Consider the following 24,506-nt stretch of genomic DNA (forward strand, 5'->3'; position numbering starts at 1 on the left):
CCCTGTAGATTCAAAATTCTTTTCCATAATATATTTCTCCTGTTTCATAGTATGGTGCCTAATATTATTATTCCTCACTATATTATATCACACGACAAAGTAAGTTGAAATTTTTTAACACATATACTAATAATTTTAAAATCACTTTATGTATGATTAGTTTGTAATTGTATGGCACGTGTGTTACAAAAAAAAATCGAAAATGGTACAGTAACAATTATAAAATTTTATTATATAATAATATCATCTTGTAAAATGTGTATGCATATAAAAAGTTCTTAAATGTTTTCGGATATTAATTGTGTAATTAATATTACACAGACAGATATTTTTTTCGTTGAGCGCATTTATGTTCCTCTTCCCCGATTAATTCATAATATCATCAAATGATCTATATATATCTAAGCGTATGTTAACATATAAATTATACAAATACGTATACATTTTAATTAATTATTAGGTACTATAGAAATTTTGTGAATCTATTTGAATCTAAATTTTAGTAGGCGACCTCCTCAACATAATCAACCTAACGAGTGGCCAGATATGCGACCCGATGAGGATATTCCGCCCGATCAATAACATGAAATACTTAATTTAGTAGAAATACACAGTAAGTAATGTTTTAAAAATTTTGGTTTGCTTTGACTGTGAACGTAGTAATAGGTTTACAAGTGTTTAATATAAAACATAAAACGTATTTAAAACTAAATTACAAATTTACACGTTAGAATGTTCCACCATTTACTCGATTATAACATATTGTTTTATATTTACAAAAGAACTAACTTGGATTGCCTTCTAGTATTTTATAAACAATATATAAAAATTTTATTTCGTGCGTCCTTGGCTACTGTTCTTTGATTGCTTCGCTGATATAATGTCGAATTTAAGTTTTTTATATTGTACCGTACTCTATCGAAAAAAGATAAAAGATGTATACGTCAGCGTGCAATTAAATGTTCTATTGTCACACGTTAATTTCTCCTTGTATAAACAAAATAATATCCGTTTTAATATCGACGTAATTTTATTATACAAGTGAGGAATTTTTTTATGCTTCGGTATTATAAATTATTTCAAATTTCTCCATATTTTACTATTAATATTTGCATTTTACAAATTAAACATTATAATTTATAACTATTTCTTACAGGTGACATGTCTTATATAAAGGCAGAATTTTATAACCATATTCTTAAGAACTCATTAATCTACAATATTATTATGATGACGACTTGTATAGTGATTTCAAGTGAAGCAACGCCGCTACTTGTTTTTAAGTTATAATTGACAAAGTGGATTATTACTTTAAATACTTATAACTCTTAGATCAAAATGTAATAAATTTAAAAAGTGTATCTTCATTAAATTAAAAATATTAATAACCAAGTTTCTTTATATTTACGTAAATTGTTTGTGGATCTGAATCTGTTTGAACTACTACTTTAAAGGTTTGTCGGTAGCTTTTTTCTTTGGAACACCATATATACGTGAATTTCCAATGAGGCTGACTACGTTTCTTAACGCCGCCCATTCCTCATTGTCTAATAGTCATGTCTCGGTGCTTGCCAGTGTATATTCGTGCGCTGTTCGTTTGCGGGAAGTGAATCGCGGAATCGAATATAGTGTTGATCTTGCCTTCTTATCCATCGTCATGTTTAACTTAAAATTAATTATAATCGTTACACATGACAGTACTGTTTTTGATTCAGATTTCTTCACGTTTTTGTCGGAAAAAATGTGTGATAACTAAACTTTTTTATACTTTTATTCTTAATAAATGTATAATTATATTACATGCGTCAATAAGGTGATACTCATTAAATAGAAGTCTCTTTTACGTAGTTTATTAAATAATAATCGTGTATTATCCGTGTCATTTATCATACATATATTTTTTTTCTCTCTATTAAAAGGTACCATTTATATTTTTTTAACTTTTACGGCAATTGTTACATCATAATCGTTTCTACATTTGCTACAACGTATCTAGAAATCTTGTGTTTATATAAATATATGTATGTATGTATGTACCATATGTGTGGATATATGTATGTATGAATAAGCAAAACAGGAAAGATAGAAATTCTTGTGAATTTCCTTTAATTCAAACCGGTTATTAAGATAAAAATCATCAGACGATCATGCAATTATACTATAGAATTGTTTAACATGATAAATTTTCCAATAACATTCTCAAATACAAATAAGCATTAACTAATCGGCTATTAGAGAACATTTGCAAGAGCATTTATTTTCCTTAATGCTTATAAACTTGATAGATTATACATTTATTGTAATCGCAGTTAACAACTATCATTAATTAATGAGTACGACGGTATAAAAATAAGCGGCGACATTAACAATTAGCAATCCAATCATAGTTTTGACTTGTTTATTTATAACCAGCTTAACCTGTGACTTGCAAATTTTCTGCGTAATCGAGAATTAACACTGTTTGCTTTCGCTCGGCCGAACTCTGTACTTGTAAGCAATGACCTTCGACAATGCTAATCCCGGAAGACTCTGCATGTCGCTGTGTTATTACTTCGAAGTTTCCATCGCGAACGATTATGGAAGGCGTGAGAAACGAATAAATACGTAATTGTTTGTGGATTATAAGATTGACCTAACATTAATCCTTTGCACTCCGAATTATATTTCATCTATTGGTTTGGACTTGAAAAAATGTCGAGTGAGACTCGACAAAGTAGCTCCTGAGATAAAAACTGATGTCGAGTCACACTCGGCATAGGAGTGCAAAGGGTTAACGCATGTTATATCGAGCGACGAAGAGTGTTTATTAAACCTCTATACCTTCTTAACATATAAGATCAAACGAGCTCTTTAGCAGTTTAAATTCTTCTCTTCGGCATCTTTAACATTCAAAGTTCTTAGCATCTCCCATTTATCTCTCTCTTAATCTATTCCAATGACGTATACAGGACGAAAGTGTCGTTCTGAAGAATACGGAAATGTTAAGAACATACGAAGGATTCATGTGTTAAAATATATAGTATTTTCTTATATATTTCTTCTATATCATAGGTGGCAAAAAGTGATTTAATTAGTTATGTGCATTCTTATATTTTATATATACGTTTATATGTCTTAACGTATAAGTATTGATATATTATATAATATATTTTGGGATATGTACTTTTTCATGGGGGGAACAATGTTAAAGACGTCTTGCACTCGCGTTGAATTCACTCCGCGTTCCTGGCCGGCACGCACGTCGTCTACAGGGTTTGCTATTCTCCTAACATGTGAGGAATCTGCTCGGCTTATCGCCATGCGCGAATACTGCATGTCGTGTTGCATGATAATCCAATCCGATGTCGTAAGAATGAACCTCTGACATCCCGTGCATCGCAATAATATTTCTGTAGTATGACGTAGATTTATTTAATAAATCCGTTACTGATAAATGAAGAAAACTGCGTTATTCTGGGATAAGACCACTCTACATAATTCGATCTTTGTACGTATAAGATCTTGGTGTCTTCCGCTTATAATTGACTCCTCACTAGCAATAATCTCTCATACGATTTTTATAAATTGTTTCACACATTTTACGTACATCTGAAATTATTTATGGCCGAGGACCTGCCTTATCGAGGTGCCTTCCAATCAGCACAATCAGTTTTCATGCATTCGCGAGCTCATTCCAAGAATAGACTCATCCTTTGCTTTTCAGACAAAACCGCTGCTAAATTAAATCTGTTAATTGACAGTGTCGCTCCGGATACTCATACTTGTATACAGGTATAAAGAGAAACCAGTTTGTTTTGTGAATTCGACACGTGAGCTCAACAGTTAAAAGATGTGTCGGTCAAGTATCGTATTTTGGTGCTACGTGTTTCTGCTTGGTGCTTCGTCCTCGGACTCCCTGGGATATTCTACGAACGACAACGAGCGGAGGGGCAACCAGACGACGCGGTATGATCTCGTAAACTCCACGAAAGACCGAGACGACGAAATGCAGCCGATACTGTACAACTTGCGTGAAAATTCTACCAAGAATGACGACGACGTGCAACATGCGTCTCGTGTCAATTCTGATGATTCGGCGCGATACAAGTATCACGGGCACATTATGACGTTCCACAAGGAGAACGATCAGATGTTCATGGAATCCCGCGCGAATCCTGCAGGGGTCGACGACGAGATCTATTCCATGTTGCAGGCGTTTAACGAGAATGTCACAAAGACCGACAGAGAGAATAATTCCATGTCGTACGAGTTACACAGAAATTTCAATACAGATGACTATAACGATACTAGGGTCAACATTACTTCATACGAAGCATGTGACAACGAGACCTGCATTCAGCTCTGCTGCCCTTACGGCGATCGTCTAACGTCGGAGAAGAAGTGTATCGCTGGACGAGGCAATTACTATTTTCCAGCCGTTTACCGGAACGATTCCGGGAGTAAGAGGCTGAACGAATTATTTCAACTGACCGTCCGCGATCCGTGCGTTCTACAAGGAAGCGCACATCGCGTTCTTAATCCCAAGGAGTACTTGTTTTTCGTCAACGGTTCGTTGTATCAAGATTCCGACAAGATCGTCTCATCGACGTCTTACTGCCTCGGCGTCTTGGATCGGGACATTTACGACGCGGTCGTTTGCCTGGAACAGATTGGCTTTCCAACATATATATCCGTATGCCTTCTAGTGTCCTTGCCGTTCCTGCTGTTGACGTTTGTGGTATATTCCATATTGCCGGAGGTCCAAAACATACACAGCTGCACGTTGCGTGTACACGTCGCCTCGTTATTCATCTCCAACCTGCTTATATTTTGCATTCAAGAAGTCCCTGAATTATCTGAATGGAAATACTGCATCCCACTGGGTACAGCATACGTAAACTATTTAATAATGTAGCAATATAACTTATATTTTTATAAGTACTAAGCTACCCGCGCGTTAATTTCTTTCTGATAACTCGATACAATCTGTGAAAGTATAAATATAGATGGCATTTAAATCTTGGTTGTGTAACTTTTTGAATTTTTTAAATTTAAGGGTCGTGGAAGCTACTGCGGGGCAAAATATTATGTAATTCGATTTATTTAGGACTTGTTTTTGCAGTAGAGGGAGATTGAGAAAATCTCATAGAGAGGCATGAAACCAATGAATTTTATTTATTCATTCTGATGAATAAAATTCTAACACGTTTGATTTATTATTTAATCCTCTCATTCTCTTTCAGCCTACATTTTTAATTTCTCAATGTTGTCGGGTTGCTTTTGGTTGAACGCAACATGCTTCGACATTTGGTGGACATTCAAGTAAGCTGTCAAAAATATTTCATACAATACTTTATGAAAAATCCTTTTATGTGATATTTTATATTTATATTTTATGTAATATCCTATTCAATTTTACTGAAATGCAGAAAGTTATTTTTATACTTGTCAAATGGCTTGAAAAAATTCAAATAATAAAATTAGACTGAAAACTTTGTGAGAAAAACATATATGTACGTGTATTGTAAAAGTCTAAGCGATTATTACTCCAAAAGGTGTCATCTATAAAAATACGACATTTTTATTTGCAAACGCATATGTCATTGGCTAAATATAAGTCGCATTCTTCACAGAAAGCTCAATTTGCACCAACCAAACATAAGGAAAAAGAAAAGGAAATTCCTGATGTACTCTATCTATGCATGGGGAGTCACCTTCGGCCTGAACGTTGCCTGTGTCATCATGGATTACGCTCCTGGCATACCGAAAAACCTGATTCGACCGGAAATGTGCGAGAAAAAATTCTGGCTCGGTAAGTGACAACGAGAACTTTGCTAGTAGTAGTGAAGCATCTTGAAGTCTTGATTTTTAACAGCTTTTAATTAAAAATATACATCTACGTTTGTCAGAACGAAGATTTCTATTCCCTTCGTTTCTCGTTTCAGGGGAAAAAGCGCTAACGGTGTATTTTTACGGACCCACGGGCGCCGCTTTTATTAGCAACGTTTGCTTCTTCTTCGGCACGGCACTAGCGATTCTGTACCATAATAAACATACCGCCCATCAGCTGAGAGACTCGGAGAGCCGGCGCTACGATAGAAAAAAGCGCAAGTCTGTACGATTCATCAATCAAAAGAATTAATGTCATTCAATTTATTCGCGATAAATGATGCATTTATAGGTGATTTATCGGCACCTCTTGTTCTTACGTAAAATGAAGTAATCGCGTTTTGTATTAGTAAAAATATCATTACCTGTGTAAGTAAAAATATAAAATTTCTCAAATAGCAGATATATTCGTTTGCCAATAGTTGTGCACAATGTCGATTAGTTTCCATTTTCAACAAACATAATTGCTTTTAGACTTCTTTGTTTAATAGGTTTTTATTATGATTTGTTAAGTTAAAAAATGCCAAAGTTTTTCCTTAAATCTTTCCTCAGAAAAGCGATAAAATTCTTTGTGAAAAATCAGCCCGTTATTTTTTAATATTGGTGTGTTTAAGACTGCTCGTTCTTTTTATTAAAAATATGTAAAAATGACTTTTAAGAGCATTTTTCACAAATTCGCCGTAATGATCGTAACCGTAAATGATACAGAAATGTGTTTGCCCGCAGGTTTGGTATGTATCTGAAGCTGTTCACTGTAATGGGAATAAGCTGGAGTATGGGTATAATATTGTGGTTGATCAGTGCCAACAATTCCATACCGCAGATCATCTGGGATGTTAGCTACACGATAGACATCTTGCAAGGCGTCATTATTTTTGCTATATACGTGTGCAAAAAGAAAATCGTGCGGCTGTTGATAAAACGATTCGGTTGGCAGACTCGCGGGCCATTTTGGGACATTTCAACGAGTAGCAATCATACTAGGACATCCTCGAAAGTGTCCTCCTTATCATCGCTATCGGATACATTGCCCATGCAAAACATCAATCCCTCTATCAATCAGCAGATTAATCATGTTGAATACAATGTAACATCGTAATTGAATTCTCCAGTCAAGGATTCATTTTATATTATTACGTCTCGATGTCCCTTTGGAGACGATGACTGTATATATTTGCAGAATATTTTATAAAGAATATTCCTACAGGTTTTTGTAAAAGTTTGCAACGTCATACCAATAACTAGCGCGGTAAGAATATTTTATAACATTATTTGTGATTGAAATTATCGAAAGTAATTATCGAGTTTACGTTTATATAAAATTTTTCATGATTCTCTCTTTAAATATCGACATCGGCATGTTATAGCTTACCGTATATTTTCAACACAGGTTTAGATTTTGCAAATACAACTAATCAGTTGCATAAATTTCTTTCTTAACGCACAGATATCACGGACAAAAAATTGAATGTTATAACGTGGCCTTAAATCCAAACTTTCGAAAATTGACAGAGTAGGAGAATGTAATTGGCAAGCACACTGCTCTATCTAAAATACCGAGAATTTCGAGAAAGAGAACGAGAGAATGAGATGAGGATTAAAATGATGCTTTAGCGAATAACTTTATATTTATTTATTTTACTCAAATGGAAGGCAATCGATAAATTTGCAACAAATAAAAATAAATAACACTCTCTCTAGCAATAATTACGTGATCGTTACTTAAGAGTATTTCATTACAATAAATTCAATGATACTTAATAACAAAAAACTTATATGTACCACTCCTCACGCGCGCGCGCGCACACAAGGTTCATACCAAATGTGTGTATGTGTGTACGTGTGTGCGTGTGTATGTGTGTGTGTGTGTGTGTGTGTTTGTGTGCGATGCTACTGCATCTCTTTATCGTGTTCCTCTCGATACAATTGCGCGGTTTGTTATATACTCGACGAAGCTATGTGTACATGTATAGATGCGATCGGTTTACATATTTCACAGCTTGCTTAGGCTGCTTTTACTTCGTCCTGATTCGCACCCGCGAGTCGTAAAGACTTACTGCTCATACGTATACGCACATACACTGCAGATGCACCAAACACAACAGACTACCAGATTCGCACAGCCTGACAGATCGATCAATCATCGGCAGAATCATGATGAACGACTCGAACTTAATATAATTACGCGATTGCAACGTCTTCGAGCATGGTGCACGTTGCGACACGAGTTCGATAAGATAGGGACACGCCGGCGTTTTATGGTGTAACATGATCTTTTTAATGAATAATCGCCTTTTAATTACCCTAAATGAATTCATTATGTCAAGCTCGCTACTACAAAACACACACAAACTCTTTCATTATATTTTACACATATATATATACAATATTTTACAGAGAACAATAAAATCCTTATTGTCATGAGGCAACGGATGGTGACGAGTGTGACGATTTTCTACATGATGCTTGTAGCGAGGGATATATTTCTTTTTGGCACCTTCGTTTCTCACCCCGATGCCATGTTCCGTTTGTCATGACAGACGAGTTTGCAGGCCGCATTTGTTGTTTGTAAAAGCTTCGTACGGCGGGAGAAAGCAATGTGGAAGCGATATCTTAAATGCAGATTAGCAAAACGCGATTTAAATAAGCGGCCTTTACGATGAATCAGTAACGCTGCAAATCGGTTAATAGCTCACAAGCCGCTTGCTACGAATAAAACGATATACCCTCGGCCGTGCAACTTACAGAATATATATAAGCGATCGACTCCCTTGGCACTTGGCAAATAAATTATAAAATTCATAAGATTTGCGGAATCGATGCTTATCAGCTTGATAAAAAAAAAGAATGTTTCTGCAACCGGCTCTGGAGAGCCGGAGCAGGGAAGGGAAGAAGACAGGAAGGCGAACCGGTTCCTCTAATTAAATGCATTAAATTCTGGCTCAATTATTTCCGCGCGTATCTCGACGGATTCGGCGATGCGTTGCGGCGCACGTTCGCGCTCCTCGTCTCCTCTGTCAGGGCTCTCGCGCACACGGAACATGGCGGTACCTCGAGGTCTTTAGAATTCTCCATGAAGCGTGAATACATTTGGAATGTTGCATCTTTTTTTTTCCTTTGCTCTTTCTCTGGTGAGTGCGGGAGAGGAAATGACGATCGTGGACCAATGTACCGTTTCGCTAATGAGACTGTGGGAACGCACACCTCGCTAATTTTCTCTCATTCGAAAAACTAACAACTTAAATACAGCATTCTCTCTTCTTCTCTATTCGTACTACGTAACGCCAGTTCCGCGCGGAACTAAAAAGCTCGCAAGGAAAAACAACACTTCGAGGCACGTCGGTTGCGAGGAAAATTCGGAACGTTGCGGCACTGTTACAGATGGGGAAAAAAAGAGAAAGAAATCAAAGTAACCGCGACGTTTCTATAGAAAAACGGGTCGCTGCGTATTGGGGTTTCGATTAGCACCATCGCTGTTCATAAACGTTGACACGTATCACACGCGTTCATATAAGGGAACCTTAGATTGCTTGTAATTTCAACAAACGGTATTCTTACTTCCGTGCATTACTTGTTACATTTCAGGAACATCGATTAAAAAGAATTGCAACTAATACAAATTTTTCGATAAAAAGTATTTGAAAATTAGAAATATACATGATGTTCAGATACTTTTTATGTATCTTCTGAAAGTATTTTTGCGAAACTGTTATCCAGAGATCCATTTATCAGAAATTTACTATCATAATGTAATAATTTAATTTCGTCACAATTAATTTGAGGCTCCCTTTCTCAGGCAAACATTCGCGCTCTTTAAGATACTCTTAAGAACTTGCATACATACATACATACACGAACACGCACACACACACTTTTGCTCTTGTTACCGAGCTCGGTAGCGCGGTCCTTCGTCGTTACGTCAAAGTCCGAAGCCGCTTGGTCTCCGAGGAGCGTCTCGGAACAGTGCAGGGCGACGCGTGTCAACGCGCAAGGCAACTCTCGCAACCTGGCACGACGTTCCGAGACGGGATCCTTCGATTCGCGTAGCGATCGCCCGATCGTGCGATATGCGTAATGGTTGCGGCTCGCGACACGCGTGGCCTCGATCTCCCCTGGTTCGTACAGTTTGGAAACATGGAATGTCACAAAACAACAAAAAGATTACTAGTCGCGGTGGAAAGATCGAAGGACCGCGCCCGTGGCAACCGATCCCGGTGGCAATCGTGCAACTCGCTCGCGCGCGCAGCCGTTCCTACGAATTTCACCGCTATTATAATGATTATCGATTAAAATACGCAATAATTCCTAACATCACATGCTCTGTGGCTTAGAAAATATGTATAGCTGCGCTGGAAGGCCCCCGAACTCGCGTATACGAACACGTTACACGACTCGCAGACGTCAGGCGCACGTATAGAAGTATATTTTACATATGTGTACGTATGTATATCTTTACAGTAATTATCGTTATATTAGGTTCTGTGAGTATAATTATGCAGTTATGTTACGATTAATTACGTTTGAGGGAGAGGGGCAGGCATTTGGAAAGAGGGGATTATCCGGGGGGGGGGGGGGAGGATCATATACGCAATGCTTCTCGTCTCCTCGTTTTGTCACACACGCTATTTCTCACAGTTATTAAAACTCAAGCAACACACGACTGGACAGTAAAAACTAGCTTATAAAACCTGTCGTAAGCTGACTCTTTGAAGAATTTTGAAAGTTGATTTCGGTCCCGGAATTACAAGTCCTTATCCGTTTTATACACGGCCGCGTCCTCACGCGACACATCGCTATTTCGGATTTGAATTCGTACGACGAGATGCATATTACTTTTTGGATGCAACAATCGATTACATCGATTAAAAGAATGACATGTGTTAGCGTTCATTGATCAAAGAAGACCGAAAGATGACACGCGTGTCACTGGTCCATAATTCGACAGCCTTTTCGTTCTTAATTGTTAATTACGATAACGATCGTGCGCGATTATGTATGTTCTAAATACATAGTATGCTTTCCGAACCAACATTGTCGTCTTGGCGCGCGCGTATAAGTACACATTTGATATAATATCAATTACAAGATGCATCAGGTGCAAGGATGTCACGAAACGTCTTGTATAAAATGCATTGGACAAACCCGACCAAGTGGCGATGGTCTTACTGTCCGCGTTTCTTTGTCGAATTATATTTTTGATTACCTGCCGAGGATTAAGTACATAACGCCGGATTGCAAGAAAATACCTCGGGCTAGGTCGCAAAGTCTACCTTGTCCCAGGTCATCGGAGATAAATCGGACGACATCTTGAAGTCAGAGTCCTCCATGTTAAAGAGATCAAATGAGTACTGACTGCTGCCTAATAGCGGGTCGTAGATATCCGTGGTGGATGAGAGGCTGATTGACGGAGGGGTGCATTGATGATTGGACGATGACAGTATCGCGGAAGGTGGTGGCGATTGCGGCATCAGGGAATCCAGCCAATCGGGATCGTCCATATCCATCGGCATGTCGCAGTCTAGTTGACCGAAGTCCATTGGGTCCAACGTTTCCAGGTCCAACCCTAATTCCTGAAAAATATTAATTTGAATAATTGCGCTCATTCCACCTGCGATTTTATTGATTACATCACGGTTTATTTTGGTTAACGTTGGCTTAAGAAAGTTTTCCTATTCTTAATAAATTTTTCTCCTAAGAAAACGTACTTTAAGATCCAAATTTGCATTGTCCGAAGAAGTCACTTCTTGTGGCGGTTGCGGGTCTGGAGAAGCTTGTTGCATCGATTGAGGACTCAGCAACATCGCGGCATCCAGCTCGGCCTCGGATGTGAGGAGATCCGTGCTGAAGGGGGTAATTTCATCCGACTGTTGTAGCTGTTGCATCGAGTGGGGTAACTGAATGGAGAACGCAGTTAACGGCAATGGCGGCGGTGGCGGTGGTGCTGGCGTTGATGGGCTCGAACAACCGCTTTGAGACACCTCCATTGGTATCGGACTGATCGGACTCATCGGACTGGCGGCCGTGAAGACTAGCGACTGAGTTGGACTGTCTGCCGGCGCGGTAAAGACCAGATTCTGCTGTAGTTGGCGATTTGGAGTTGTCGGAGTGGCTGGATCTTGTGCGGCACTTGGCGGTAGTTCACCATTCTTGATGAGGATCTCCAGTACGTCATCAACTACTTGACTCTTTATGTGACTCTTCTGAACCGGTTCGATCTTGACCTGCAAGTAAAACTCGCCAAGTGAAAAGACAGTTCATAACGCATTAGAAGAAATTGAGCTGTAACATTACAACAGTGATTATGGAATTATAATTTCGCAAAACCCATTTTAAAATTATAATTCAGCTCTTGCTAGAGTTATAATGAAAAATAATCACACCTTCAGCAACTTAGCAGCTTCATCATACTGCGGTGGCGGCGGTTTGATGTCTTCAGTAGTAGTAACAGTTGTTTGCTGTTGCTGCTGCTGTTGCTGCTGTTGAACCTGCGCCTGCGCCACAAGAGCACCGAGCAGCGAGCCATTCAATTTGGCCGGCTTCGCTAGATTCAGAACGATAGCCGTGGGTATTTGAACAGTAGTACTGTTCTTGGACTGATTTTTCTTGTTGTTAATCGCGGTCAGAGTCGCGGAGTCGAGTATGGCGGTCGTATTGTTTGGTTGCGCTTGCAGGAAGGCCGCGAGACTCGCCTTCGCATTGAATTGTTGAATTGTAGCTTGTTGTTGTGTCTGCTGTTGATTCTGTTGCTGTTGCTGCTGCTGCTGCTGCTGCTGCTGTAAGTGCTGAAGCTGCTGCAAGTGCAGAGCCAGTTGTTGCTGTTGCATTTTATTGTGTAAATGTTGCTGGAGTGCCAGCTTCTCAGCGCGCACCGTGGCCGGCTGAGTCTGGCGGATCTGCTGGAGCTGTTGCTGCGACTTGTATAGCTCGCGTTGTAACTCCTCTATTCGTTTCCTCTGCACCTTGATGATATCATCTCCTGAAACACGAACTGTGTCATAAAAACACCCACGCGTGCTGCCTCTCGAATCAACAACCTCGCTCGACAGTCTCATCGCCTCTCGCGCGCGCACACCAAACACTTGTGTGGCGCTCAATCTAACAACGAGATATTGAGATGACGTTTTACCTGGCGGACTCAACGGATCGTCGTGCTCGCTACTGTGGGGCGAGGCCGTTCGCGGGCTGTTCGGCTCTTCCTTCACGATAGCGCTCGGGCTCCTGGCCTGAGAGCTAGAGTCATCCGTCGCCATCGGGCCAGGCGTATCCATCAAAATGTGGCCCATGTGCGTCACGTGTGGTCCATTAGAATTGGAAGTCGTGTTGTTACTGGACGACTCCGTGAAGGGCTTCAGTCGCTCGATCAGCTGCGGCTTCGAGCCCGACACCGGCAGATTCCGTCGTTTCAGTTCCACCTTGAGGTCGCTCACTGCAAACGCAAATACGGGAAATTACTTTTCCTCTCGCGGCGGATCTTCTTCCATGCGACTGCAATACTCGTACCTTTCATATCTTCCAGTTTGCCCAAAGGCCTCAACGGGGGCTGTTCCGAGGGATTGTTCGAAGAATTCGACGGAGCCGGGCTGGCGACGTTTGCGCTACTTCCGCTCACGCTACCAGCATCGCTCGCGCCGCTACTTGTGAGCGATAGCGGTTTCTGCGCGGCCGGCAAGATGATTTGTGGATACTGAGTGAAGAGGAGAAAAGACTTTTTAAATCTTTCTTTATATTTTAAAAGTATGTCTTTGGGAAAAATGGTATACGCTTTTTTTTAAAAAAACAATTAAAGACAAAACTGTGTTCCATTTGAAATCGTGGGATACAATGTCATTCTTTTCGCTTGCGAAAAACTTGACTACTAATCATTACCTTGTGCTGCCACTCGAGCTGCCATTGGAGAAACAGCTGTTGCTGCTGCAGGAGCAGCTCGTAGCTGGTCTCACCGGGCTGCGTGGCGCCGAGACCGGAAGTACTAGACACCGGCGTTTTCTGCGCGTTTGGCGGTCCCTAGAAGAATCGTCGCGTGAGGAAAATGTAAAAGGCGTGCAACGCGCGCCCGACGACTCGTTCGCATACGCGACTCGCAACCCGAATAAACACCGCCTTCTCGCGCATTTCGCTTTACGTAATCTCGCTCGCGACCCGTGAACAGATCTGAGATATATTTCCTGACATCGCTGTCTGACGCCCGGTGCATCGGTGCAGAGGAGACCGAGGTAGGTAGGCGACGTAGCTCCGGTTCAGGCCCGACCGAATGATAAATGATACATCAAGATGTTTTCTGCGCCCTCATTTGCACGCCCATTCCCGGCTCGCTTTCACACCGACCACGCTATATCTCGGGTGTTTTGGACCCGCGCGCCGTTCGGGGCCCCGGCGGCCCGGATTCGGCTCGGTGTCTATCGGTGCCCGAGGGAGAAGACCCCGCTCCCTGGCTTCCTCGCTCTTAGGTGCAATTAGCGCTCGAATTACTCAGAGCTAACGAGGTAGGGCCCCGAGTCTCTCCTCCCTCCTCTGCCTCTCTCTTTCTGGGGAGATCGCGAGAGTTAATCACCCGATACGATCTGCCTGCGAGACTCCTTCGGGCCCCGAGGCCGGGGCACTCTGCGCCTCTTCGCCGGCCCACGGGAGCCGAGATTCACGGTCCGCGCTCGTTTTTACTCCGTCCTCTTCCTCCTCCTCCACTGCCACTTCTTCTTGCTCTCGTCCTTTTTGCTCGTCCCGTCTTTTTGCCACGCTGGTTGCCACGCCGAAATGCGGCCCTCCGTTAGCCCACACTGACCGGCGCGCACTCCACCGGGGAGAACTAGTTTGTAGTGCTACCCGGCGGTCCCCCGGGTACACGATAATTATCGCGCGCCTCTGTGTACACTCCGGTCGTACCCCGGATCGAAAACTACTTTGCACCTCCCGCTTCGTCCCCGTTTATTCAACTCGCTGCTCTGCGACCAAGCAGAGCACACTTCCCGCAAACTTGTCTGTCCCGAGTTTACGCCGGAGGGTAATCGAACTGAACAATTTTTATCCACTAAAATTAAAATAGCAATTATATGAAGAGGAAAGAAGATGGCGAGTGTGGCGCAGAGAAATGTGCGCTGCTTAGTAAACAGATGAACGAAAAGATCCGAGTTCAAATCCACGGACACCGCTGGTTTCTCTCGGCATTTGCCGAAGGGAGGTGGCAACCACCGAGACTATCTTGCCGCACGTACCCCTTCAGGGGTGGGTATAGCCATTCCAGATGGGAGGTTTCCTTAAGCAAGGTTAGCAGCCTACCGAAGATGAGGTAAAACCACATGCACAAAGCACCAGAACGAGAACTGGGATAGAATACAACTGACACACGAGGAAGAAGAAGGAAAGAAGGGGGAGCGAAGCATCACGAATCTCCATTTCAGTAGTAATATCCGCTAATTCTCAGACCAGTGTTTCAACGCACGTGATGTAGAAGTGAATTGAAATTACCATTGTTGCTTCTGCTTCAATGCTGTGTTACTGCAAACCGCCTGCTTTTTAAACTATGAAAGTAGTGTGCTAATTCCCGAGCAACAATCGGACCGTCCGTTACGCAATATCTATTATGTTTTAAGATCCGCGCGATGAGTCGATGAGCGCGAACAGTGATGTCAGAGCCTCGATGCTTCAAGAATACTCTTTAATAACTTCCAATCGCGAATTGAATGGCGGTTCTGTGAAGACATAATGCCGCGCGTAATAAAATCGATACCTCCCGACGAGAAAGGCCAACAGTATCATTCTGCACAGCTCGGCGATAAAAGAAAAAAAAAGAAAGAACGACGCACGCACTCGCGCTGCGCTCCCCTTCGTGCAAGTCACACAGAATGACACAGTTGTTCTCGTCGCCGAAATGTTGACACAATAAATTGAAAGCGAACTTACTTTATACTCGTGGAACTTGATCGTGCGGGTCTTGGGCTGGCTCTTGGTCTTCGACTTCTTTCTGTTCTTGTCCTTCCCGGGGGCGTCGCTCCTTTGGCACGTGGTAGCGGCGGCGGCGGCTATCGGGCTCGGTTGCGGCCGCGGGGTGATCGCCGCGGGCGGCGGCGCCGGGGGCGACGCTATCGAGATGTTGGACAGGGGGCTCAGACTGGACGTCGTTGAGCCCAGGGACATCGGGCTCGGCGCCGGCGCCAATGGTAGGAGGGTCGTCGACGGGCCATTCGTCGTTTGGCTCGCCTATTAAAAGAGGGAGAGATCGCCCGATGGTTTTTCAAGCTCCCACAATGCGACCGACACGCGGTATCGATCGCCATCGTCATAATTGCCGGCGACCTCCTAAATACCGGAATCGTCAATTGGGAGTCGCGATTAATCTTCGTCGCGTTCGATTAGCGCTTTCATTGCCGCTTAGACGTCCAGAGGTCACGCTCGAAAAACTACTGACGGAGCTCGATGGCACGTGTCACGTCGACGTATAACGCAATGAAGGGATTAGTGCGCGCGTTGATTGCTGCTCCCGCGCCCAGACTTACCTGCGTAGATGTGTGTTGCTGGCCCTGTTGAGCTTGCTGCTGACTTTGCTGCTGCTGCTGCTGCTGCTGCTGCGTGCCTACAACGGTATTGCACAGTTCGGCGAACGTCTGTATCGTCGGTTCCGTCTGCTGGAAGACGGGGGATGTCGAGGAGACCACAACGGCACCGCCGGTTGTCGGTATGCTGAGGGAGACCGTGACGATGCCCGCGGAGGCCGCCGCGGTCTCCAGAACGTCCGATGGTCGCGACTCCAACTGCGGTGAAGGCGCACCCTCCGAGCTCTGGGAGTCATCCTCGAAAGTGATGTAGTGATCCGGGTGCTGGGGTTTCGTCACCTGTCCCTCGCAGGTGGCCTTGAAGGGAATGTGACCCTCTGGGGGAGGAATTTGGTCATGGAAAGTCGCATTGATGCCGCGCGCAGGGTATATCGGAAGGCGTCAAGATTGTAGAAATTTAATTTGACGCAATGTCGCGTTAGTGAATTGAACAAAATAAGCAAAACTTGCTGATTGCACATATCGCGTCTTTTGACGCACAATGTACGTGATACATTTATGTATTGTTTTATTTTAGCAGAGGCTATCGCGAGAGATACCTTTGACCGCCCTCTCGATGGGCTCTTCAGTATGAAGGATGTTCTTCTGGATGAGCTCGAGCGGTCCAGGTCGATGACTGAGCTGGTCGTTGAGCTGATCGGCTAGCCTGGCCTTCTTCAGCATTCGCTGCCGCTCAGCCAGGCTCGGATCCACGTGACCCACATCCTCGAGGATGTGCTGCCGGACCAGCTCATCCCTGCCTGGTCTCTGCTGAATCTTCGCCTTCAGCAGATCGCCCGTCTTCGCCCGCTCCAGCTGCTTCCGTTGCTCGTGAAACGCCGGTGGCGTCTTCAACGCTGTGCGTTCAAGGAAAAACATTAGTCTCTCGTATATCGCATTTTACTCGCTTGTTCGAGATCAATTTCGCGACATCGTCGCTGAAACGTCGCGGCAAAAGCTGCTTCGAGCGGGACGAGCAGTCAGTGATCGCGGAAGAAATTCACTGCTCTCCTCTATTCGTAATTTTAGATCGCACGTTTCTGTCTGTCGGCCAGCTGGACTTTCCGTTAAAGAAGGAGAAAAGAGCAGCGAACGCCGAATTTCTTAGTGCGTGACGTGTGGACACGAGGAGCGAAGATCCTCAGAGGTGCCGTTTTGGTGTCAACGTGACGTGTCCCCTGGTACCCGCATTCCCCAACGCCGTTAAATCGGTGGATAAACGATCCCCGAAGCGCGTGTCCCTATCACTATTTCCGGACGCGGATGCCGCCGCGACGCATGCAGACGCGCGGACGTCGTCATTACGCGGAATAAAAGGCACGCACGGGCCGTGTCGCCGAATGTCGGCGGCGGAAATGTGAAAATACACGGGCGCCCTGGTATTTTAACCGCGTGCCGTAAGTTTCCATCCAGCCAGTCGTGGAACGGGGCAAACGCGCCGGCGGCTCTTACCCCGTCGCGGGTTTTTTTTAGCGTCTTCGAGATTAATCGCGAATGTAATTCCCTTGCGCGCGTCGTCGCGGCCGCGCGAAAGATGCAACGCGTTCCCTCGCGTATTACTCTTCGGCTCGTTATAGAGAATTTACGGTACTTTTGCGAAAGTGCGGGGGGGGGGGGCAAATAAAGAGAGGAGCGGCGGATCGTGGACCGCGCTAAATTTGCGGGATGCTGGAGGATCGCTTATGGACCGATATCTATAATTCACATCTTTTCGCAGCGCGTATACGTTTCTCGCTTTGCTCTCCGGCGCGTTGCCGCGCATTTTCGCCTCCTCCTTTTCGAAATCCCCGTTACTTCGATTCCTTTCGAGAGCGAGATGTCAGATGAGCTCCAAGACGGCCGATGTCCGCGCGACATCGCCTATTCTGGGGTTCGATCATGAATCTTTTTCTCCAGCGTGAACTCGTGAATAGTGAAAAATTGCATTGACCAATGTTGAATTGGTCGATGAAAATTTTTCACTTTTCACGAGTTCACGCTGGAGGAAAAGATTCATGATCGAGCCGCTGCTCTCACTGTCAGACGAATTGTCCGAGGGACGTCGTTGATTTGCCGCAATAAACGTCGCCGTTGGAGTAGACTCGAGATTCGGGAAGTAAAACGAGCGACCTGTGGTTTCTACAGGACGATTGACATCTCGGGAGAAAAACGTGCAAGTCTACTCATATTTTCCCGCGTTGTATTCGCGGGGGCGGCGACACGCGTAATGATGTACGATTTAGCGCAGGTCTCGCCGTAGAGAAGCAACAAATTCAGCGGATATTTAACACTGTCGTAAACATAAAGTATTAACTACTACAAACTCGCGTTTAATCCCGCATTTGCAGCATTTGTAACAAACGGCTTTCTACGTTTCAACTTTTCAGTGAATCATTTTCCGCGTTTCCAACATCCGTACGTGACAAAATTAAAAATGCCAATTAAATTTTCATTCGCACGTGTAATCTCATAAGTGTGAACTAAAGTAATATCTTTCGTATCGCAAATGGTACGAATAATAGAGAAAAGTCCTCTATTAGACTTCTAATATGAGCTAGCAGGTTTTCAACGTCAAAATTTAATCACAAATTTTTATTCACAACGATTACACGATCTAGCAATGCATTTTACGCTTTTTCGACATCCGTACTTAATCAAATGAAAAATACCAATTAAATTTTCATTCGCACCTGTAATCTCATAAATATGAAATAAAGTAATATCTTTCGTACCGCAACTGGTGCGAATAATAGAGAGAAGTCCTCTATTAGGCTTCTAAAATGAGATAGGTTTTCAACATCAAAATTTAATCACAAATCTTTATTCACGGCTACACGTTCTAACAATGCATTTTCCACGAAACAGATTTCCGAGGGCAATAAATTTACAATGAAACCAACAGCCTATTAATTTAGCAAAAACCCTGCTATCGCATATCAGGAGTTCGCCCCATAAGAACGGACTTTCATCTAGTAATGAAAAAAAAAAGAAATAGCGACGGGATAAATTTTCGCGGAAACCTGTCAATTTCCGAAAGTAATGGGCTTATAACGTAATCGGCCGGCTTCTGCGAAAACGGCTATTATTTTCAGTCGCGTGGATGTGTATATGGGGAGGGAGGGCACGCTTTAAAGCCCCGAAACGTCGCAGATGAATGGACCGCGCGCGGTATGGAAATGCACGTGCGCATGGCGCACACGCGGTACCGCGTGTAAAGTCGAACGAGGCCTATCAAACCGTGTATTTTCATCGGCCCGACGGTGTATACCGGGCGCCATAAACGCGCCGGCGCGCGCGCGCACGGTAACAAGAGTAATATTTCAGGGTGTGACCCAAATAATTACTGGATGCTCGTGCTCTCGTTCTGGTAAACATTTGGTACCCGTCGTAAATCTACCGAGCAACTAGACTCTCGTGCCTGCTGATCGCTTCGGGGATTTCGGGAGCGAGCACGCCATACGCCGCGCGAATGTTTTTACTTTTGCTCCTTCATCTACCTCGCATGCCGCGAGAGTTTGGATTCGTTTTAGCCCACGATACGGCGAGGAGGAATGATCGGATCGTTTATCGCACAAGGGGGCGCGAGAGAACGAAAGAAACTTGATTGCTTACTGTTACGTCTTTTACGAATGTAAATGCAAGTAAAACACCGGACATTCTTTGACTACTCGAATGATAATTGATGAATTGTTTTAATCAAGCGGACACGGAGGGAATTTTCTCTTAAAATTTACCCTGAAAATCGTTTAATCGTAGGACAACATTTTGATGAACTTTACGAGTTTTCTGAAATTTTGCCATACATTTTATTGGTAAAATTTCAAGAAACTCTCATAAAGTTCTACGAAATGCCGTGTTGTTCCACGATTACATAATTTTCAGGATAAATTTTCCGAGAAAATTCTCTCCGTGTAGATTTACATTAAAAAATATATATATTTCACTATAATAATTTCCGAGAACAAAGTTGTATTTATCTTGTCGATTTGTGTCCCTTCTGGAACTGACTTATTTAATTATTGAAGGACTAATTGACCGACCTGAAGGCGACCCAATTCGTCTCGTTTAATTCTAAACTCACAAAAACACGGTCGTTAATTGTCCATTTGTTTAATCGTTGCGAAGCAATTTGCCACAATCTAGAAGTGTCCTAGATATCGGTCCTATACTTCTTACGATCCTCGAGAACGACGCAATAATTAACTCGTGCGTGTATCAATCGATCTCACGTGTTGGCGAGGACGTTTTTAAGACCGCAGGGACCGGCCGGCAATGACGTTCAATAACGACCGTAACGAAAGTTACGTTGATCGCAACCATCGCAACATCTCGGCGAGAGCTTAACAGCCCCGAGTCGTACAGGCGCAATTTTCCGCGGCGCAGAGAGGAAAAAAAAAAGTGTATAAACGGTGTAATAAACAAGCGGATCAACACTTACGTGGCATGATGCCTTGCGCAACCAGCTGATTGATGGGTCGCCTCAGCATGAGCTTCACCTTCAACGCTGCAACAGAAAAAGGGAGCCGCCGGTCATAAAGTGCGCCTCCTTAGTTATGGGGAAGAAATTAGGGGCCAATTCGAGCGAGCGGCCTCCTCTTCGTGGAACTTTTATTCGAACGAGTGCGTTGCACCTCAGCGAGACGCGACGCGACGCGGCGCGAAGAGGCCGGGCTCACGCTCGTGAGATCCTCCCGCCTCTCGGCGAGCATCTCGCTCCAATTTCTGTGGGATTTCCGCGACAGCCGCGAAAGCTCAAGTCGCGACGCGAGATGCTTCTATAAAAACCGCGGAGATCAAAGTCGATCACTCCGCCCCAGCTCGCAGCACGGACCTTTTCTCCCGCTGCGTTATTTTTCCCCGCATGTTAGACGCACGTTGGTCTCCTTTTAAAGACGAAATGGCCTTTTACAATAGGGTGTTGAAGAAGAAATTAATTCAATTCTATTTTCATTGGCATTATTGTTTTATTGACACATACAAAGTACTGTATAGGAATAACGAACAATTAACATAAAAGTACGAATCCTACGCATTGGATGTGCCATTGTAATATTTTAATTTTTACGGAAAAAGTTTCAGAGAGGTTTCTCAAATATATGCGTATTAAACTTTCCTTTTACACATACTTTTTAACGAGATAAACTTCCGAATCAAATTTTACCCAACACAATTGCACTTACATGCTTTAAATTTCGCATCGTTGACGTTTCCCCGACTACTGGCTTTCCTGTAAATCGAGAAATGCAGTCGCGAAGGTGCGTTGGCGGATCGATCAGAAAGATCGGGGAAGATTCACGGTTCCTCCGCGCAAGAAACACGAATACAAATTAACACACAAAGGGCCGACGGTTATAAATACGCGCGCGACGCGGGCCAGATTGCATAAATTGCCTGCAAAAGAGGAAGAACAAAAACGCGGAGGCCGCATGGCCGTGCAATTCTGAATTCAAAGCAGCCAATGTGCCGGCGAAATGCCTGGCGCACTGCCTTTGAGCGTAATGGCTCATCCGCGGTAGGATTTGTTACTTTAGCGCTGCTGCTCAACTCGTAACTGAGTTCGCCCGAATCGTCAACGGATGTTAAATTGGCAGCTTCCTCTTTCCCCTTCGATCCCTCACGTCTTGTTAGAATTAGTCAGCGTTGAATGAAAATGATATCCGCGACGTCGCGAGAGTTTTCCGCTGTATGCCGACGTTGACGAGTAATGATTAAGTCCCTTGCGTGTAGCTACACTTAAATTACTATTTCGGGATTGAAATATCGTCGCCTGAGATTTCAGGCAACATTGTACTTTGGCATGGAATAACTTATTCGCGACGCCGCAAAATCCGCTCGGAGTGATGCATTGCATCTATGCCTTGTGTTTCTTACGTAAATAACACACACGTACGCGCCGAGCAAGACGAAATTATCACGGAATTTGATCCTTTATGCCTCTTCCTCACGCTGGTTAAGTGGTCATTAGCGTCTGTCCCCGCGACTTATAATTTTACTTTCTAGCGGATTCCACTTTGGCATTTATCTTGTTTTCTCGCCCCGCCTCCTTTGTTCCACCTCGGTGTGTCTAGAATCGCGCTCCGGGATTGAAATAATAATTTCACGTTTTGTAATCAACACGCGCTTTCGTGTAGACGCGACCCTCGTGTATTTTAGTATTACCATTCCTCTGTCCAACGTTATTTTGTGCAACGAAATGTGCAATCACGAGAACAGTTACGTTCCGAACGTGATTTCCAGGATCGATAACGGGGATACCGATCAGGAATGCTCGTTAAGGGATAAGACCATCGCGATTAAAGCGCGTTGATAAGATTCCGCACTGTTTGCTTGCACCTTGTACCTACGGATATAATAATTCGTACTTGATCGCGATTACGAATCGACGCGTTTCGCGATTATTGCAGCGTAATAACAATAATTCGCGCTAATTAGCGATTCCGTTTTATCGAATTAAACCAGGACGCGGATTGGTCGCTGCGAAATAATAAGTTTGCCGATTCCGTTCGACCTGGGTCTCTTTAATAATGCGGCGCAAACTCACCAATATGTCGTAACGACTTCGCTGCTCTTTATGGACAATCGACTTCATTCCGCGATACCGCAATCGTGACCGCGTTTTACGAATTGCTAGGATACCTCGTGCACCAAAAACCTCAGTAGTGTATTCGAGTAATCTGAAGGGGGTTTTTTTTAATTTTCATGTCTTTTAGAAAATTTCTAAAAGTTGCAGAAACCACGGATTATCATTGCAAAACACATTAACACAACGAGTCGCAGGTTCATTGCATTCTGCGCCCACAATCGCGATCTCCGAACTTTATAATTAGAGAATCGGTGATGAAGATTTTGGTAAGCCGCAGATTCGAGCGAATCGGAGCAGAGTGTAACGGGGCGAGTCCAGATTGGAGCACGGTAGGGAGGATAAGAGACGCGGAGAAGATAGATGCTAACGACCAAAGTGGCATTAACTACCGAGAGATATGCTGGACCAAACGATGACTCTCTCTCTCTCTCTCTCTCTCTCTGTTTCTCAAGCACGACACACGTGCATTGTTGCGCACGTGCATAGTTGTCCCGTGTAGCCTGTAGCACGGCAGGTTACGACTTCGTGGCTCGTGGTCGATCGCGCTTATGCGAATTCCCACCGTGTTTCGCATTTCTGGGAGCTACCATCGTTATTTCGCTTCGGCGAGCCACGCCGTATCGCGCTGTGCCGCTATGGCTAATTTCTTAACCCCGTGGGGTCGAGCATCCTCCGAGTTCCGCGCGAAATCGAGTTTCAACAGGCCGTAATTAACGGCGGTGCGGAAGGATGGGACGTAAAATTCAAGATCATTTTCAAACACGTATTCCGCGCTTCGCGAATAGATATTGGGAAAAGTATCCACCAAGATATTTAGATCTGATCATTCTAAGTTATCCGGTGAAAGTAATTGGCCGAAAAATAATTTAAACTAAGTAACATGTGGTCGAATTGGTGAGACGCGCGCCTAGAGTGTAGGAAGGTCCAGGTTCAAACCCTGGCTGAGGTGATATCTTTTGCAATAAATTTCTTTAATCAGAATTTGCCGGCCAAGCGTCGTCTAGCAATTTTCTACATTGGTTAATCATGGCGTCAAATAATTCTTTACGTTATAAGTAACTTTATTGCGCTGTCTTTTTTCATAAAATATATGAAGGAAAGTATCGTTTAGAGAGATAGGATATATACACGCGATGTTAACGAAGCGATATTAAAAGTTGTATTTGTTTTCTTTTTCGTAAAAATGACGCCGTTCCATCAATCTAGAGCGGTTGTCATTATTTATATGGAGCTTGCGTGCACAAATATACGAATGATTGATTCGCCGGAATATGATGCTGCTATCCATCATATCCCAGTATTCCCAAATGTTTACACAGTAAACACAATAAATCTCGCGGTAGACACCTTTTACGATTACAATAAAACTCGCGGCGATAATATCGCATCGACGTTACGGTACCGCTTCCCCATGCAAATCCCGTCGATTCGCGACTTCGGGCTCTACTTACGCGAGCGTTTTACGCGCGCACGCATCGCGCGTGAGAATATATCACGTTCACTCCGAACCAAATTCATTACCGGCCTCCTACGCATCGGCCGCGTCGAGT

The 24,506-nt window shown here is 43.5% G+C and overlaps 2 protein-coding genes across 4 annotated transcripts in view; one reads left to right on the top strand and one right to left on the bottom strand.

The window, feature by feature from the left end:
• Positions 1-3,402: 3,402 nt before the first annotated feature.
• On the top strand, positions 3,403-7,629 carry LOC105561078 (probable G-protein coupled receptor Mth-like 3). Of its 3 annotated transcripts, none has more exons than XM_012010741.1 (6): positions 3,403-4,862; positions 5,223-5,301; positions 5,613-5,791; positions 5,925-6,090; positions 6,595-6,599; positions 6,692-6,784. In XM_012010741.1, the coding sequence occupies exons 1-6, from the start codon at positions 3,830-3,832 to the stop codon at positions 6,706-6,708; spliced, it is 1,479 nt and encodes a 492-aa protein (XP_011866131.1). In that variant the 5' UTR covers positions 3,403-3,829; the 3' UTR covers positions 6,709-6,784. The 3 variants fall into 3 exon arrangements, with proteins under 3 accessions (XP_011866131.1, XP_011866129.1, XP_011866130.1); XM_012010740.1 differs by having other exon boundaries at positions 3,455-3,487; positions 3,704-4,862; positions 6,595-7,629; XM_012010739.1 differs by having other exon boundaries at positions 3,421-4,862; positions 6,595-7,629.
• LOC105561099 (MKL/myocardin-like protein 2) overlaps positions 7,487-24,506 on the bottom strand; it is a gene marked incomplete at its 5' end in the record, with an annotated part of 169,301 nt that continues 152,281 nt past the window's right edge. The window contains 10 exons of the mRNA XM_012010769.1: positions 7,487-11,438; positions 11,574-12,089; positions 12,249-12,844; positions 12,995-13,294; positions 13,369-13,552; positions 13,735-13,872; positions 15,766-16,062; positions 16,359-16,732; positions 16,955-17,251; positions 20,812-20,877. Coding sequence (XP_011866159.1) covers positions 11,121-11,438; positions 11,574-12,089; positions 12,249-12,844; positions 12,995-13,294; positions 13,369-13,552; positions 13,735-13,872; positions 15,766-16,062; positions 16,359-16,732; positions 16,955-17,251; positions 20,812-20,877 — 3,086 coding nt within the window. The remainder of the gene's footprint in view (positions 11,439-11,573; positions 12,090-12,248; positions 12,845-12,994; positions 13,295-13,368; positions 13,553-13,734; positions 13,873-15,765; positions 16,063-16,358; positions 16,733-16,954; positions 17,252-20,811; positions 20,878-24,506) is intronic.

This window comes from Vollenhovia emeryi, unplaced genomic scaffold, assembly GCF_000949405.1.
Source record: "Vollenhovia emeryi isolate VEMERY1.0 unplaced genomic scaffold, V.emery_V1.0 DF939212.1, whole genome shotgun sequence".
In the NCBI taxonomy this organism is placed as follows: domain Eukaryota; kingdom Metazoa; phylum Arthropoda; class Insecta; order Hymenoptera; family Formicidae; genus Vollenhovia; species Vollenhovia emeryi.